Source organism: Ictidomys tridecemlineatus, chromosome 6 (genome assembly GCF_052094955.1).
Source record: "Ictidomys tridecemlineatus isolate mIctTri1 chromosome 6, mIctTri1.hap1, whole genome shotgun sequence".
NCBI lineage: Eukaryota > Metazoa > Chordata > Mammalia > Rodentia > Sciuridae > Ictidomys > Ictidomys tridecemlineatus.
The window spans coordinates 169,971,468-169,989,939 of record NC_135482.1 but is presented as its reverse complement, the minus strand read 5'-3'; the positions used below and the strand labels follow the sequence as shown (position 1 = coordinate 169,989,939).

The 18,472-nt window shown below is 38.4% G+C and overlaps 1 protein-coding gene across 4 annotated transcripts in view; it reads right to left on the bottom strand.

The window, feature by feature from the left end:
- Nucleotides 1-18,472, bottom strand: part of Dclk1 (doublecortin like kinase 1) — a 328,262-nt gene that overhangs the window by 8,423 nt on the left and 301,367 nt on the right. For 3 of the 4 annotated variants that reach the window (XM_040281607.2, XM_021730401.3, XM_021730404.3), the window contains one exon: nt 14,841-14,954. In XM_040281607.2, coding sequence (XP_040137541.1) covers nt 14,841-14,954 — 114 coding nt within the window. Of the gene's footprint in view, nt 1-9,686; nt 9,761-14,840; nt 14,955-18,472 lie in introns of all 4 variants that reach the window. The other variant, XM_021730402.3, reaches the window with a different exon arrangement.

Genomic DNA, 18,472 nt, shown 5'->3' with positions numbered 1-18,472 from the left:
AGACTGGCCCATGTTGTATTGCTAACTGGGAATAGAACTCACTTCGGCAGAAGGCTCAAGCAATTCCTTCCCATTTACTCTGAATCTAGTGGAACAGAATAAAATGAAGTCCTTGCACTTTAGTAGCTCCCCCCTTCTCCAATTCCATCCAGAGTGGGCTGAGAAGACCACAGGGACACCAAGGGCCAAAAACAAGGGTGTTCCCATGCTGCTGATCAGAGAACATTTTCTTAGGAACAGTAGGCCAGGATCCACTCAGTCCAACCATTCTAAATATAGGGATATGTAAACTCTTAGGGAGATCTTGTTCTTGTGACAGAGATGCAGTTTCCTACCCATCCAGGTCCTTCTAATAGTCTCAAAAAAGACTGTGACTAACGTTGAGTGATCCCAACTGATTTACTCACAAAGATGTTGGAGAGGGTTTCTCTGTCCACAGGCCCCTGCTCCCTGGGCTCCTCTATTCTCAGCTCTGTGGACTGGTTCATTTTACAAAGTTCTTCCTTCTCTGTTTTTACAACGTCCGGTACGTACTGCTATTACTCTGCATCCTGCCTCCACAATCAAGTCTGTTTTCTTCACCACACTGTAGGCTTCTTTGAAGGGCCAAGACCAAGTCTTGAGCATCCTCTCTGCATTCTCCACAGTTCACACAACAGATACTCCATAAACTTTGTGGCTTTTGAAATATTGGGCAGTCCAACAGAGGTCACTGATTTCTCTCTGGAGCACCGAACCCCAAGTACCTCCTGAACACAGCTGACAGGTCAATTTCCACAAGGTTCAATTTATTTACAATTTCTCATAAAATCCAATTCCTTCTCCTAACCTTGGCAATGTGCTTACAATGAAAACTTCCAGTGTCTAGTTCCTGTTATTACTCACAATTATTCTGTGACATCAGTTGGCTTATTGTCTCCCTTTGAGCAGACACTGGATTTTCTAGTACAGAATCCATTTACTCTGCTACCTCTATTAGCCATTTTTTAAATTTCCCTTTGAACACCTCTTCACTTCCATACTCTATGATTCCAGTAAAGGTGACCCTTGCCCATCTCTGGGGGTGGGGCAAGAGTGGGTTGTAACCTAGGAATAAGGCCAAGTTGAACTTCATTCCCTGACACCCATGATTGGCTCAGGTGGGGACACTATCCAGTCATAGGACACAGTGAGACCTTTTGCTGAGATTTCCCTTTTATAACGAACTCAGCTTGGAGCTGCTTCTCACATCCTGATACCATGTGGATTTAAGATTAAAACTAACTTGGAAGCAGATTTGAAGTACAAAAGGAAACCAATCTTTGAATGAATCCATCCATCACGAAAACCAGACCCTACCCATGGACCTTTCTGGTTATGTAAAATAATAAATTAGCTTCTTGCGTAATCCAGTGTGGTTTGGGGCTTTTCCCCTTGCCATCAAAACAGTCCTGCTATAGCTCTGAGTGTACTTTAGTCATTGTCACCTCTGAATTTTGACTCAAACTGTTCACCAACCTGAAATGACCTCTCACCCACTGTATCACAGTTTTTCCCCCGCTAAATCCCTCAGGCAATAATTGTCTTGGTTTTGGCACTTAATTGCACACTGACTTCTTATTATCTTTTCTGTGCACATTTCTCCAACATCATGTGAATTCCTCTATGGTACAATTTCAAACTTCCCTACATTTTCCAGAATGCTTAGCAGACTGTGGTATGCATATTAGACATGTATTGCATACTTCTTAATTAATATGTAATTTTTAGATGATTATGTACTTTTGGAATAATGAAAACATAAAATAGAACCCCCCAAAACTCTATGACACAAAAGAGTAAGAAGATGAAGTTACTGAGTCAATATTTATGTATGCAATTTGTTTCTAATGTCAAATTCTTATTTCAGATAAAGTGGATATTCTCTTATACTAATGCATTTACCCACTCAAAAACATCTCCTCTTGTCCAAGCTCTTATCAGAGTAAGCAGTGCCATTTTTCTTTAGAGTTTTAATTGTGGCTGTAAAGTTAACTTGCCTCCCACACCTATGCATTCACCCTTTACAACTAAATTCTGTAGCCCCTGAATACTGTTCAGGAATGAAGAGTTCAGCAAGAAAATAGAACTATATGCTGTTATATAATTTTGGGGAGATACTGTCATTAAAAATGTAGTCCAACTGATACCCTCGAAGCATTTGAAACATAATTTGTCCTCTGAAGGATTGCACCACAAACTTAAATTTGGGCCCTTTCAACTTTTTCTGACAAGCAGTCTTATTCTATATTAATCACAAAAAATTTCCAGATGTCATTTTTTTAAATTCAGAGATACTCTACCATTGAGCCAGATCCCCAGCTCTTTTTATTTTTTATTTTGAGATAGGGTCTCCCTAAATTTCCCAGGTGTGTACCACCTATCTTTGTAAAGTGAGTATGTCTTCAGGTACAAGACTTCCTAACAGGTTTCTTACTTTATTAGTTGTTTTGTTCATGGCTTGTAGCTTTGGTGGAATGGGCATGCATGGACTTGCGGTAGAAATCTCAAGTGTCTCCTCTATAAGTTACCACTTCATTAAGAGTTCCTGAGAGAACTGAAGACTGTGTTATCACATTTTGGTGCTAATTATCATCGGTTAGAGGGGAGTAAGAAATCTCTTGAGATTCTGGTGTTGGCCGGTACCACCAAATATGAAGCTCTAACTTAGTTACTTTAAATATGTATGTAATTGTGACCACTATGCTGTGTATTGAGAAAGAACTAGTAGTTGATTAAATGGCATGGAGAAATGAACTAATATAAACCTGTTATACACAGGAGAAATGCTGTATATGCCTACCTCAAACTGTAAGCCTTTGACTATCAAAAAGTCCCTGGTAACTACTAGAGCAAGTGTGAAATTGAAGACTAGTAAAATAATGCTGGTAACCTCAGTCTGTACTCAGGTGGTCACATGCATGGAAGTCTTAGAGAAATTAATATCCACCATGTTTCAGTACCTGCTATAACGCCAGGCATACATAAATAATAGGCAGTGTCTGCCTAACCAGGAGAATTATTCCAACAATAGATCTATGTAATGAATTTGGCCAGTGGCCTGTTCTGTTACAACCAAATGATGTTATCTTCCACACAGTGCTTGGATATTTTAAATCCTTGTTTCCTGATATTAAATCTGGAAATTAGCATAAATTCACATGAACTATCCATCTGGTATATCCTATGCAATGCTAAAGGGAAATTTTAGCAATACAGGAGGAAGGTCAGGAAGGAATCAAGAATATGAATTGCAGCATTAGTTTTGTGTTTGCTAGTCGGAATCACCCCACATCTCCATAATGCTTATCTTGTCTGGTAGCTTTAGTTTAATCCCCTTGGAAGCAGCAGTAGGTAGTAGTCAGGAGAATTAGCTTTTTGTCCTAGCTCAGCTAATTATGTGACCTTGGACTTGTTTTCTAACCACACAGAGCCCCAGTTTCCACACCCATAGACTGAGGGGGCGGGGCTACCACTCATGATCTCTAGGGAGACATTCACCTATGAAATTCTATGCATATGCTTAATATCACCATCAATCTACCATAATGGGTTACATTTTTCTCTTAGCAAACAATAGGCCTTAGAGTCTATGGATCAAAGATATTTCTGTTCTGCAATACAGGCAAGATTCACAAGGGATGTACCTCATTTTAGTTGTGAGGCAATGTTTTCTGTCACAGCAGTAATTATTGTATTTAAGTAACTGCATTTTTCAGAGGCAAACGTTGACTGCTTTCCCCTTTTTGCTTTTCTTAATTTATTGCTAGCCATCACAAATAGTCTTCATTTCATTAATAAAAGAACATTATTGTGCATTTTGCCTTTTAGCCCATCCATTATTCATACTACCTAGGAGACTGAACCGGGGATGCAGCTGCTGGGGCATTAATCTCAGGAACCCTCTCCTTTGCTTACCCTCACTCTATAGGGACTCAGTTACAATTTGCTTGCCATTTTGGAAATGTTTTGCTTGCTAGTAAAATTAAACTGACAAATCGATTGAAATATTCACCTTCCTCATTTTATTGGGCTTACTGTCATGCTTATTGCAGTTCTGTTTTGTTTTGCTTTCAGATCCTTTGGGGGCCTTGGCAGGATCTGCAGAGTATCTGGAGACCTGGCATGGATTTTTCCTAGAGTAAAGAAGACCATTAAAATGACAAGAGGCAGCCTGTGTGGGATGTGTTCGAGTTGCCTTCCATGCTACTTTGTAGGTATGACTCTCTTAAATACTATTCCTCATTTTCCTGGGGAAGCTGACTCTGTGCTTCTGTGTCAGCAGTCTCAAACATAGGCTTCCTCTGCTGAGCCGGTTTTTAAGAGAATCCCAATTAGCCCAGGTCTACACTTGGGATTCTGATGGCTTCCCATCAGAGTGTTACAGTCACTTGGGGGTTGAACTCAGGCCTTCAGTGGACAAAATTCATATACAGCCTCTGCCTAGCAGCCCATTCTTTCCTACAGAAGCCAGAAGCTAAGTAGAGCTCTCATGGTGATTGCTCTCTTCATTCTAGCGAGGTAGAAACCACAGGGATTGTTTGTCTTAAGAAAATCTATAAAAATTTAGAACTTGTTTAGCAGGTGACAGAATAACTCCTTTTATTGCAAAAACAAATTTAGCTTTTCAAAAGGCTTACTTCTGAATTGGTAAAAATGGAATGTTATCCTAGAGCATCTCATGTGACTTGACTGCCCAAATTTTAAAGTATCCCAAACCCTTCAAAACATATCTATCCTGAAAATCAGTGGAAGAATAGTCCCATCTCTGGACAGTTCAACATTTCGTTCATTCATTTAACAAATATTTAGTGAAAGCCTATTCTGTGCCTGGCATTCTTCTGGGTAGTGGAGATAGTTTTAGCAAGTCCAAAGAGTGATCTAATGGAATAAGCATCATTACAGGGGGAGGATCTTTACAGAGATCATTACAGAGTTTGGAAGATCTGTCTAGGAAGGGTCAGATAGTTAATAATTTAGGCTTTCAGGCCATATAATTCTCTTATACAACTATTCAACTTGGCTATTGTAGAGTAAAAGCAGCCACAGGCAATTTGTATATGAATGTATGTGGTTGTGTTCCAATAAAGCTTTATTCATAAAAATAGGCAGTGGCCTAGATTTTGTCAATTGTACCCTAGAGGAGAGTTACTCAAACTTACATATCATTGGGAATTTTTGGTTCTGGATACTTTAAATGAAACTTAATGTTAAAAATTCTCATGAAAAATAAAAGTTGCTCAGTAATTTATCCCAGTCAGAGCATTAAAAAAAAAAATCATGATTCTACCTTAGTCACACATTCTTTGATCTTGAGAGAGATCAAGTTTCTCAGGAGATGGCCTCTACTCTAGAGTGGATAATTTTTTTTTTTTCTTGGAAGTGAGGAAAACATAAAGCTGTTTTTTTCTGAGTTATTTTTTGGGCTGGGTCTGTGAAGACTTTTGTGTACATACAGCTCACCATGGGTTTGGAAGCCAGATAATACTCTTCTCCTGTTTCTAACTGGGGGAAATTGAAAATCAGAGAAGAAAGAATATAACTTGCCCAAGGTCACTCTGCAGGAAGCAGGACACACTAGATCCAAACCCAAGGCTTCCTGACACCAAAGCCACAATCTTTAAATTCTTTCCCACATATTCACACCTGAGAAAATCTGAATCACAGCAAAGAGTTTGATAAGGAAATTTTGCAAAATGTGGTAGGAATGAGTATATAGGAAAGAATGTAGATGTTCACTGCTAAATCAAAAAGAGGGAAACCAATGTCAAAATTACAATACCACATGACAGTCAACCAATATGGAATCATCAAGAATCTCAGGAAATTCACTCTCAATTCAATTTATACCCAATGAATAAGGGAATGTCATCGAATTTTCTTATTTCCAGTTTCAAATACATTAAGTTAAAAATAAAGATTCATATATGTTGTTGGAATCCCCTCCAAAGGGGCCTCTGAAAACAAAACAAAATGAGTCAAAATTACACCTCAAGGAGCAAGCCACTTGTTTGACTTGGTAAAACAACACAGATGACTCACTATTCCCTTGTTTATTTCAATGACTGTTCACAATATTGCAATAGGCATAGGACTGGCTCATCTTTTAAACTTCCGGAATTAACTCACTCCTGGGTAACAAGGTACAACTGCAAGACCAATCCTCATTACTTTCCTGAGACCTCTCTTATTGCAGTTTGAGTTTATAAAACTTAATCTATGCTTTTTTTTATGTGTTAAGCTTAACATCACCCCCCTCTGATGCCACCACCTTTCTGATACGCAGGGAGCCTCAGAAGGTCATGGTTGGGTGATCAAATCCTTGCTGGAACAGAGGCATCTACACTGCAGTGCACTCAGTGGAGAGTACCTTCTTGAGGCCCAGGTGACTTGCCACCAAGCAGCCTACAACACAACATTGCAAAGTTCTGTGTGCATTGGGGGCTGCTGGCCAAAGTTCACCCCAGAGCCCTTCTCATACCATGCTGCACTTCCTTCCTAGCTTCCAGGGGAACAGTTCTTTCAAACCTGCATCGAGTGAGATGCATTTAACTGACCCCATTTCTTTTAACAACCGAGCATGACAGCATTTAATAGCCTTGCAAAGACGGCACACGGCTGCCACCGCTCTGCCTCATTACTCACTGTTTCAGGATAGTGCTGAATCCAATATGCATCCAATATGCACATTGTAGTCACGTCATGCCTGGGAACCCAAGTACCCTTTTGTCCTAGTTCACCTCCCCATTTCATCTTATTTAGCATTTTTAGCTTATGTCTTGTTTTGATATTTGCTTTATTTCATTGGGTTATCCCATTCTGGCTGGTGCCCTGCTCTGTGTGCTGAAGATGCAGAATTCTTTCCTGCATGTTGTCGGCCACAGCACCTGCCACAGTGACAGCTTTAGCTGAGAGAGGTAGAAATGCATGTGACCATGTGCCTTTGGATAAGGACACATTTTTTAGGAAGAAAATGTAACAGAATTAAATGCTTTTCAATGGTTTGCAGCAGAGGGGAAAATGATGGCTTCATGGGCCCTGGGAGTGTGGAATAGCCCAGTGAACGTGTTCATAGGACAGTGTACCGCCTGGACTCTGGTGACAGGACTACAATCTCCTGGATAAATGAGTCAACCACAGGATGTTGCTCCCTAGTTGAAGTTTGCAAGCAGTTAGAAGGTGGGAGGACGAAGGAGAGAAAGAGGAAAATGGACCCCCACCATTCTTCCACATTATTAAAAAGTCAATTAAGGGGATCATGCCAATTCTGGGCACCCCAAGGAGATGGTTTTCCCAGTCTATTCCCTCATGTGGGCTGCTTTGTGAAAAGCAAGTGCGATTCCCAAGAGTTCTGCTCAGGCTAGTGAGAACACCCACAAGCACTTGTAAACACAATTGGGGAGCAGGGCTGTTTGCCTATAAGGATTGTTTATGTTAGAAAGTTGGCTGACACCATGGTTAGACAAATGCTCCCACTTCTGTGGAGATAAAAGGCAAGCATTTGCCAACAGTGAGGAGTGTGTTCGTTCTGTGGCTAAATGGCATTATAAAACTTCCTAATTAAGCATAGATGCCGATGAGATTTTAGCATCATTTCTCCAATTTAGCTTTACATACTGGGTGCGCTGTTCAGTACAGCATTAACTATAAACATTGTTGTTACTGCCCCCAGCTGGAAAACAGAGCAGTTTATGTGTGGAAGAATAAAGAGATTATCTCCCATCTGCTCCTGCCCATTATTCAGGGAAATGTCATTTTGTCGGCTGAAGGGAACCATCACTAGGATTTTAGTTAAATGGCCTTTTTATATGTGGCTATGAGTATTAATTATTATGTTTACTTGGTATTTTGCTCCCATCCTTAATCCTATCCTTAATCCTACAAATTTAGTAATTTGATTTCTAGAGATTTATCTGTTTTTTATGAAATTAGACGAGTTTAGGTGTATAATTTTTGTTGCTCAAGTATGCACAATTGTCATTAGATATACCGGATGCCTATTTTTATTTGTATATCAACTTTACACATATATTTCTGGTTAAAATGCCTGAGGCTAGGAGACATGATTAAAAAAAGGGTGGAGTATAGTGTGATTCAATTTATATAAAGTACAAACCAAGCAAAGGTAATTAATGCAGATAGACTCAGGGGTCAATGTTTATCTCTGGGGCAAAGTGACCCTCCTGGAAGGGTCTGGGGAGGGTGATCCTGAGGTGCTAGGAATGTTCTATGCTGTGTACAGTTTGTGAATCTCCCTTGAGACGGGCATTTTTTTTTTTTTTTGGCAAATCATGATTAATCCACCCTCCCCTTTAAAAAAATAAAGAAATAAGGTTCTTTCTCCATCTATAGAGCCAGTTTACTTAGGTAAATAAAAAGGTGGACGTGCAATTTGTAGGTGCATATCAATCCAAAAGATACAAATAGATACAAATAACTTAAAGATGTCTTAATGAAGCTTGGGTGTTTTCTTGCTTTAAGCAGATTTGGGAGTTATCATGATAGTAGTATAGTTCAATAATTTGTCTGAAGGTGCTCATTTCTGCTTTCCTAAGTCCTTTTCATTGAGTGCTTAATTATATAAAATTAAATTTTAAAATTATACATATATATCACATATTTATATTTTTTTGGTAAAATTTGGCACACTAATTTATGAAACTGCCAGATGACACTATATTTCTCCCAATAGGCTCCATTGTTTGGGGGAAACAAATGCCAAAACCAGCAGAATTTTTCTTGGCGAACACTAAGATTTAGAACATTACCTGGAGATGATTTCAGAGACATTAAGATGGAGAATAGAAGTTCCTTAGAACTTCTCAGAGTTCATTTCTCAATCCATCAAAAACCATCCTGCTTGTGGATAACTTAAATAGACACATTTCAATGTCCCTTGCAGGAAATGCTAGGGCCATTGACTGGAATAGAAAATGATGGGATAAAATTCTTTAACCCAGTTAATAAGAAAATCAATATTTCCCATAGACTCTTTTGCTTGAGCAGATAGGCCAGCTAAATAATCTGACAGTTACAAAATATTGAAAAGTGAATTCATGCAATAGCTAATACATAGAGGGATTTCCAGGGGGGAAGAGAGGTAACAATAAAACAAAAACAAAACAAAAAGGTGGAGAATTGGAAAACACAAGCTTACCAACACACACAATGCATTCTATAGCCCACTGTACTTGGAGGCGCTTCTACTACTAACGTGGAAATGCATTGTTTCATCCATCTAAGAAGGTCAAGGTTGGGCTTGATGACTTTAAAATGACAGTATACTTCTATAGAACATACACTAATGTGCTGTTTTTCTTCCATTTGTAAAGGGACAGAATAGCACTGAAAAATCATTGTTTCAATTAACAACATCAGGCAAATGCTTTGGCATCAGCACTAAATATACTGTCCTTTTAGCCATAAGGGAAATTGATACTGAGCATGTGCAATGGAAAGAAAGCTGGCAAATGTCAGTGTGAATAATGGGTGAAAAAAAGGAATGAGGGGGTGTGGCATCTCAATCAAGATTAAAATGAAACTGATAAAGCAGCATATGGACTGGATAACAAATCAAAAGCATGTTTATCCACTGAAGGAACTGGTTAATGGAGACTGCCAGCACGTTGCCATGGAAACACTGACTGTTGAGCTGCACCATCTCATACCTTATCCAATACATTCCTGGTTGTTGGTAGTAGTCCAAAGACCCTGATCTCTTGATGGTAAACCCGTGGTCCAGCTGAGCAGAGAGAAATGGGGCAACTCAGTGGATCAACATTGTGCTAAAGAATTAAGACTCCAGACCAAGCTGTTCTTCATTAACTACATAAGTATATAAAGTGACGATGTCTCTTCTGCAGGATAACTAGCTAATATCTTAAATCTGCACATTGAAAACAAAAAGGCAAGAAAAGACACTAATCCCTCATGAATATCTTGGAGGCCATTTTGTTAGAATAGATCTAGTTTGTCAAACAAGTTTCCGAATGTACATTTAATTGGCTTCTCGATTTCAAAAGTTTTAAACACTTTTTCATATTGCCATATAATAGAAAAGACTTTATAATTAAGTAAAGTACTGAAATCAGCTTTAGCCGCCTAAGAGAAAGCAGTGTGGAACTTCATCCTGCCCCCCCAACAGTAAAACCCCATTAGGTTTAAATTTGAGGGCTTCATATCTATGAAATTAAAGAGGGAAAGAATCAGGTTTGAAAACCCCACAAATCGCAGCAATTTGGATTTCTTTAAGAGTTGGTCTTCAAAAGCAGAGTTACTCTTAAAGGTGAATTCTAATTACATTTCTGATCTAAAGAGATATAGTATAAAACAGTCAGTAAATTTTCTCTATGAAAATAAGGCAAATAAAATAAAATGAAAAATAATTTTCACTGTATATTAAAAAGGCATATGTACAGTTAAGTGCTTATGATTAACAAAAGGTACAATAATTAGAAGAACAGGGTAAGTTCTCAAAATTGTTCACCTGGAATAAGATGTTAGCCTTTGACTACCTGGGAATAAAAGGTTTAATCTCGAAACCTGGAGAACAATAATCATGCTGTACGCCCACTTTCCCATTTTGTCCATGATAGGATGCACACATTTCTTTAGGGAGAGGCCCATGAATTCTTTCAAGTGCTGCACTGGTGTGATGCTCATGACAGTTTCTACTTCTAAATTCACAAAGGCATTTGCAAACCATGCCAGTGCACGAGGCATTTGAACTAAAAACTGCACAGAGGACTCACTGCTCTGATTAGACACTGGGTGATCCTACTGTTCATGGAAAGCATCGTGAGGTTTTTCATCTTTTTTTTCAAAATGCATACCTCTTTTTCTTCTGGGAAAACAAAAACAAAACAACCAAAAATCGAAGGACACTTGTTTTTAGGAAGATGGTGTATGCATCTGTTTTAGGCCACAAAGATGGCTACAGAGTAACTGGTTCTCCATTGCCATCTACAGGCAAAATGCCATATAACATGGAACAAGGTCTTTTCAAAACTAAGCTTTTTTCAGTATCACAATCATATGCATGCTGATTAGAATGGATTTGTTCAATTAGACTGAAATGCTCTATTTGCATGAGCAAAATGCAAAATAAGAACTTTAAAGCATTAGGAAAATTATCGGTTAAAATAATAAACAGCATTAAATGGAGAAAAATAAATTGGAACTGACATCTTAGTCATCGGTTCTTCATCAAGCTGAGCAAATCTAATAATGCCTCCCTCTCCTCCCTCAGCTCTCAAAAGTCCACCGTTAAAATGTCATCTCTAATTCCACTTTATGTCTATAAATTGCATTTTAATAACCTTTTGTTTCCCTTTCTCTGGTGTGTGTGTGTGTGTGTGTGTGTGTGTGTTTAAATCTCCCAACTACTGGGAAAGGTAGCAAAGGGACAATGGAGTCTTTCTAAGAGGCAAAATGCTGCAATTCTAAGGACAGCCACGGGTCTCCACCTAATCACATTGCTTGACCCGATGTCAGAACACCTTTCGTCTTTTGGAAGGAACCTGTGATCCCTGGGAACCTTCAGCTGGTAATTACTCCCCGAGCCAACTTGAAGCCCTCATTCGAGCTTCATATAAAGTTATCATTTGTGCTTTCTTTGGTCTTAATAATGTCGTGGGTGGGAAGCAGGGAAGGAAAATAAAAATGACAACAGGAACAAAAACACTACAGTTCAGAACCATAAGCACATGTTTAACTATGCTCTTGTCATAAATTACATCCGTGAATCGAGTCTGTCATGAATTTTTTTCTTTTTTTACTTTAAGAGAGAAAAAGTGTCATGAATTTCCTTATAAGTAGGTAGTGAGGTTTCTAACCAAGGATCAAGAAATAGATCTTCATAAAGACTATTTTAATTGTTGATTTGCCAAAAACAAAAACAAAAACAAACTGACACTATAATCTAAATAGTTTGAATTTTTTTCCAAGGGTGTACATTATTTCCAAAATGTTGGTACCATGATAGAGGCAATCTAAAATAAAATACATAATTTTATAGTCTTCAGGGAGATCATATATGCTAGGGAAAAAATTCTGTCTGAATGAAATTTACATTGAAATCAGCTTTTTCTATCAGATAGAAGTCACGACTGTGTTATATTAATTATCGAGCTTCTTATGATGTGGACAAAACCAATAACTGTATTGAATTATTAAGCTGTCAAATGGGTTTCCTAGGATATACCAATTATAAAGCATATTTCTTCTACCTTCCACTTATATTCTGCCTCACAACAGAATATTGTTGTTCAGCAGCCATACTTAAGTTTGAAATGAAATATTATTTAATGCCAGGGTTCCTTTTTCTTGTGACAGACCCATAACATTTGGTCTTTGCCATTTAAGAATGGAAACATTTTTATGGGCTTATCCAACATCATTCTGAAAGTTAATAACAAAGGCAGCCCGGCTGGCTGGGTTTCTATTTCCCAGCCCCACCCTGGGACTCATGACCTCCCTGGGGTCTTTGTGGAGGGCAGGGATGTTTATGAGAGAAAAGCACCTTGGAGAAGGTGCATAAATTCACATAACACGGAGATCAGCTTCTCGGGAAACAGCCTCTGAAATTTACATTGATATTCTCTTGAAATATTAATAATAGCAGTTAACATGTGAATCGTGTCAAAGAGCTGACAAAGGCCCTTTCTAAGATATATTTCTCCAAAAAAAAAAAGCCAATTAATTTGAATCTGAGTCAAGTTGATAATTGTCTTTTAAAAAGTTGGTAGGTGCTGAACATGAAATAAGCATGAGACAAATGTGTAACTCAGCATTACACAGGCTACCTCGAGGTTTATAAATATATTACCGATGTGTGCAGTTTCTATGGAAAACATGTTAGTGACAAACTGAGAAATTTACATTCAACACTGCATTCAAAAGTGATGCTATCATATTTAGGAAACAAAAAAAATCAGTGGACTTTTGATTTTCAAATACTAACTGGGATGTTTTGAGAGACATTTAGATGAAGTTTTAATAAAATTATAGATATTAAGTTTCAGAATTTATTCAGGTTTGATTAAAATAAGATTTTCCCCTCAAGTATTTGTCCTCTGTCAATTGAAAAACTGCCCTGAAGCTTCTGCCCCTAGTCGTTGTAGGACTCCCAGAACACTGCGAACAAACCATTATCAAGCAACCAAGGCAAACTCAACCGAAGACTAATTGAAATAAAAGACCAGGAAAAAAGAGAACAAAAACAAAATGACAGAGGTGGCGGAGGCACTCTTTCTAGCAGTGGTAAGCTCTGAGCAGGAGCAGAGGAGCAGTCCCTTTTCATGGACAAGCGTGCTGGCAGCCCATTCCAAAAGAAAATCGTGGACAACTGGAATCAAACACTTTGGAATGGACTCATATCTTGAATGAACAATGAAAACAGAGCTGAGGTGGTTCGATTTAGTTGAGCATCATCGTGAGACTGTCACTGGCCAAAAGTGACTTGAGCATTGGCTGGTAACAAAGAACGCTGACCATAAATGGAAGACAGTGGAGGACAATTTGAGTTTTCTTAGAAAGAACTAAAGAGAGGGCAAGAAGAACCCCTTGAAATTTTAAAACCTCAGCAGCACTGAGGAGCATCTGAAAGAGTGTGGATTCTATTTAGCACCATCTGTTTGCTCATGTGCCAGTTACCCACACACATGTAACTCACTATTGAAAAGGTTCAGCTGAGAAACATGGAATGCACACTGTACCACAGCGAGTGTGCGTGCATTTGTACCATTTGCAAATTCTGGAAGCCCATATGAAACATTTAGTAACCCAGATCTGGGATTGATTGTAGCATATAGGTTCCTTATTTATCTTTCGCTTTATTTAGAGCTTTAGCAAAACCAGAAAGGAAAAGAAAAAAAAAAAAGAAGAAAGAAAGAAAATAGAAACACCCTTAGAAGGAGTTAAACATTCGGTATTGCTCATGAGCGTGAGGAATGTTGAAAAGCATAAATAATTTCTAAAAATCTGACATCGTGTCTTAAGTTCTTTGTTCAGAAAAGCAAAAAAGCTCAAGTGATTTCCACATTGAATATGCTATTAAAATTTACATACTCTGGAAAAAAGGAAATTATTAACTCAAGCAATCTGGGACTTGAATATATTTACTTTAGAATATGACACCAGGAAGTATGAGGTTTCATTATTTCTTGGCCCAATTTAATCTTTGCCTAGAGCAGCTATCAAATTGCATGTAGTCTATATCTGCATGTATAGAACAGAAAGAAAAATGGGGGTGGGGGAGGCCATATGCAGCAGCATCAATAAAATGGTAAATGGTAAAAGACTTCAAATTTTAAGAACAGAAATTTCCAAGGAGTAAGACATCATGGCTTCATTGGGTATTCACAACAATTCAGTCTTATGGTGCAAACTTCTGATGTATTTTTCTTTAGTATAAAGATCTGTGGTGTCCCAATCTCTGCTGGCTATGTTGTCTCTCTCAGCTTCCCCTCTCTTCTAGGTCCTGGAGAAAGGACTCAGTGAACTCTCTTTTTTGAGAGCCAAAAAGTTTGCATTGGCACAGAGTCCAGTGTGGGGGAGAATTTTTGCTTTAAAAAATAAATTGTGAAATTAATATATACTGCAAGATACCCTGGAGGTGCTGGATAATGATGAGATGCCCAGGGAAATGATTTGCACACACACACACATATATAAACCCCATACCTCCTCGTGTGCATTAAGTGGGTAGAGCTGTCTAAAGAAATGACCTGTTCTGCTGTTTCTGGGTGGAATCTCCTGAGTAATGCCTGTCTCTTAGGCAGGTTGCTTTTAAAAAGTTAGAGGTGGATATTTCAGATGCTTACTGCTATGACAGAAACTCCGGCTGCTGTGCTGTTCGGCTTGGGGCCTGTGTTGAAATGCTTCTTTATCTTTCCAGCTACTGACAGCTGATGTTCATTTTCTGGGAGGCCATCATCCTGGAGGGAAAAAAAAGAAATAAGAAAAAAAAGTAAAGAAAGGGGAAAAAAAAAAAAAAGATACATGGGGAAACGCGGCCGAAGTCTTCTAGTACCAGGCTGTGATCTTAGATTTCTGGTGTCAGAAACAAAACAACCAAGGTCTTCCCATGAAACCTTGTTGGAAGTACTGCTCTGAGGTCTCATTCATTTCTATATCTGCCCTACAATTAATTTTCTCTGTGTCATCTGATCCTCAGAGGTGTGTTTCTAAACTTAGAAAAACATCTAAATTTAATCTGAATCTTCTGTTCTAAATTTGAAAAATCGACTTTCAACCTTGGCTCAAGGAACTATGTTAAAGAAAATGTTAATCCATTAAAAAATCATAATCATCTGCCTATCTGTTTTTCCTCTCTCCTAACCCATCATTTAGACCCCAAACCAAGGGAACTGGCAGACCTGGAATTTTGTATGACTGTAAATAAACTTAGTCTTGTTCCACAGCTACTCAATATCCATTCTAAAAATTCCGGACAGTCTTCCAAGCTAAAAATTGTTCTTTAAGTTTTAAATCCTTCTTGCTGCCTTCAGATCATCTGTTATTATGACATATTCCATATCAGAGCTCATTTCAACTAAGGCTTCTGCTTTCTGCTGGAGCCATATATGACTGAGGCTGGACAAATTGCTCTCCTGCACTAAATACTGTTAGAATAACAATAGCAAGGGTCAAGTGTACACCACCACTTACTAGTTCATGATGAAAAGGCTGCATGATCCCTGAAGGCAGAGACTATGGAATCCCCAGGTCTTATCCTAGAGCTGTGGCTTAGAGTAGATGCTTAATAAATAATTATGGAGCAAATGAATGAATGGATAATAGTGTTTATTATTATCTGTTGAAACCAAAATCTTGGCAAGACTTCCTCATTTTTCTTCTCTCTTTCCTCTCCATTATTTTGCACTTCATTTCTTGGCTCTACCCAGGAAAATACATCTGATGTTCTGCAAGCAAGACACGCTTGCTCTTTTTGCATGAACTGGTCTCTTCAGATGGGGTTTACTCCTTCTTTCAGTAATTGGGCATTCACTTATTCAAGGGACACTGACTGCAAGTTTATAGTGGACTAGGCATTGTGATAGGTGGTGGGAAACTGCTGGTGAGCAAAGAGAATTATGGGTCCTACTTTCTTGGGTCCCCTGTGCCCTCTTTTTCCTTGAAAACTTGGGTCTGAATGAAGTTTTCTCCAATTAAGTATAATATATTCTAATGGCTCTTCTGTAAGCCCTTAATGCTTTATCATTATATCAATTTACCCTATTTATATTTTTTGGTGCTAAGTGATATCTATCTATCTATCTATCTATCTATCTATCTATCTATCTATCAATCATCTATCATTCTTTCCCTTTTGTGCCATTTCTTCTAATTTTTTTTTATCTTAGAAGCACTTGGTTCAGTGTCCTGCACACAGTGGGCATTCAGTTTATGATATTCCTGGACTTACTGATTAATGACTAAGAGAAGTAACAGCATGTTTTTTAGGATGCATCTGAAATCAAATCTGGAGGAAGAAGGTTTTCCAGCAATGCTGAGAGAATTTTAAAGAATTCCGTGTTGTGTAAAGAGTTAGAAATAAAGTGAAGACCAATTATGGTGGGATGATATTTGAGGAGGGAACAGAAACAGGGACATATGTAGCACCTTGTACGTAAAGAGCTATGTTAGGAATGGCAGGATGTGGGAGGAAGAAATGATCTCTGCCCACTAGAACCCTTCAGGCTAACTAGGAGAGAAAGTATGCACACACCATGTCAAGTAATAAAACAGATCAAGATTAAAAAAAAAAAAAAGATCTGTCATAAGGCAGCTTCACCTCATGGCTCAGCTAGAAACCCCAAAGGAATTCAGAGGAGAGAGGACACATTTCCCAATGTGAACACTCAGAACAGATTTCATGAGAGATATGGGATTTGACCTGGTCCTTAATAAAGGGGAGAAGGCTGACAGGGAGAGAGGAGGGAAGGGGATATTTTGGTACACAGTGGGTACAAGTAGAAGCCACTTATTGCTTGCCAAGCAGTAAGTCAACCAGTTTATCTCTAGGTAAGAGTTTATGGGGAAGAATAGTGGCAGAGAAAGCTAAAAGAATCGGAAAAGGTTGGACATAAGTAAGTACAAAAAAACCCCCTAGAGATTGAAGTAGTGATCTCAATTAGGAAAAAGGTGATGCTTTTTAATAAAAGGAATGTCAGTGTAGAGTATGTTTTATGCTACACCATCCAGTTGCTGACTCTACAAATAAAAGAGATGTTGGATGATAATCACAAAGAATTATGTGATCTGGAGTTTTATATATAAGGACAAATTCAATGGTGTATATTAAAAAAAATAGTGGATGGAAAATCAGGTCTCAAGAATTTAAGTCAGACAATCCTCTTAGAATTGAATTTGGGGGATATTTGAACATTTGACAAGGCATGAAAAAATGCTGGAAGTCTTAAAAATATTAGCATCATGACTCTGGCATGTTTGGGGTTCAGTGTCCTTCACACAGTGGGCATTCAATTTATGATATTCTTGGACTTATTGATTAATGACTAAGAGAAGTAATAATGTACTTATTAGGATGCATCTGAAATCAAATCTGGAGGAATAAGGTTTCCAACAATGTAGAGAGAATTTTAAAGAATTCTGTGTTGTGTAAAGAGTTAGAAATAAAGTGAAGACCAGTTATGGTCGGATGATATTTGGGGAGGGAACAGAAACAGGAACATATGTTTAAAGGGGCCACCCTCCTACAGTGGTACCTCATGGGTCTCACAGCCAACATGGTACATGTACTTTTAACCATTTGTTAATAGAGTTCCAAGCTACCTTGAGAAAATTAATTTATGTGAACTTGCAATTATTTTGAAAATCATGATCAGGAAGCAGGCAGAGAAAGGTGATGCAAAGGTTAAATGTTAGTGGCCCTGAGCTAAGGATTGTACATGTACGATCTCCTTCATCCTTCATCTAGCATCTACTATGTGTGTTCTTAGTCCCATTTTGAAGATGAGTAAACTGAGGCTCAGAAAGGTGAAATCATTTGCACAAGGTCATACAGATACAAAGTGCTTGAGTCAGGTATCAATCAAATCTGAAAATGTTCACTACCCCATACCACTTTGTATTCACTAGCTTAGTGTCCAAAAGAGCCCCCTAAGTATTAAGTGAAAATACTCAATGAATCATCTTTTCCATGATGAAAATCACACAATGGTGAGAGGGAATGAAAACTGAATTAGGGACTAAAAAAAAAAAAAAAAACCAGAGAATATTTGTATTGAATTTAATGGAGCCTGGGAAGCATCTGAAGATCAGTAAAAGGGCTGCTGAGCATGCCAGGGGAGGTTTCTTGTGGCATGTAGTTAGAAACTTCTAGGTCACCTGAAGACTGGGTGTGGCAATGTGACCTAATAGGTTGGCTCTAGGATCCTGTGTGCATCAGGCAGTCCTGGATGGAATGAGGTTGCACTTTGTCAACAGAGTG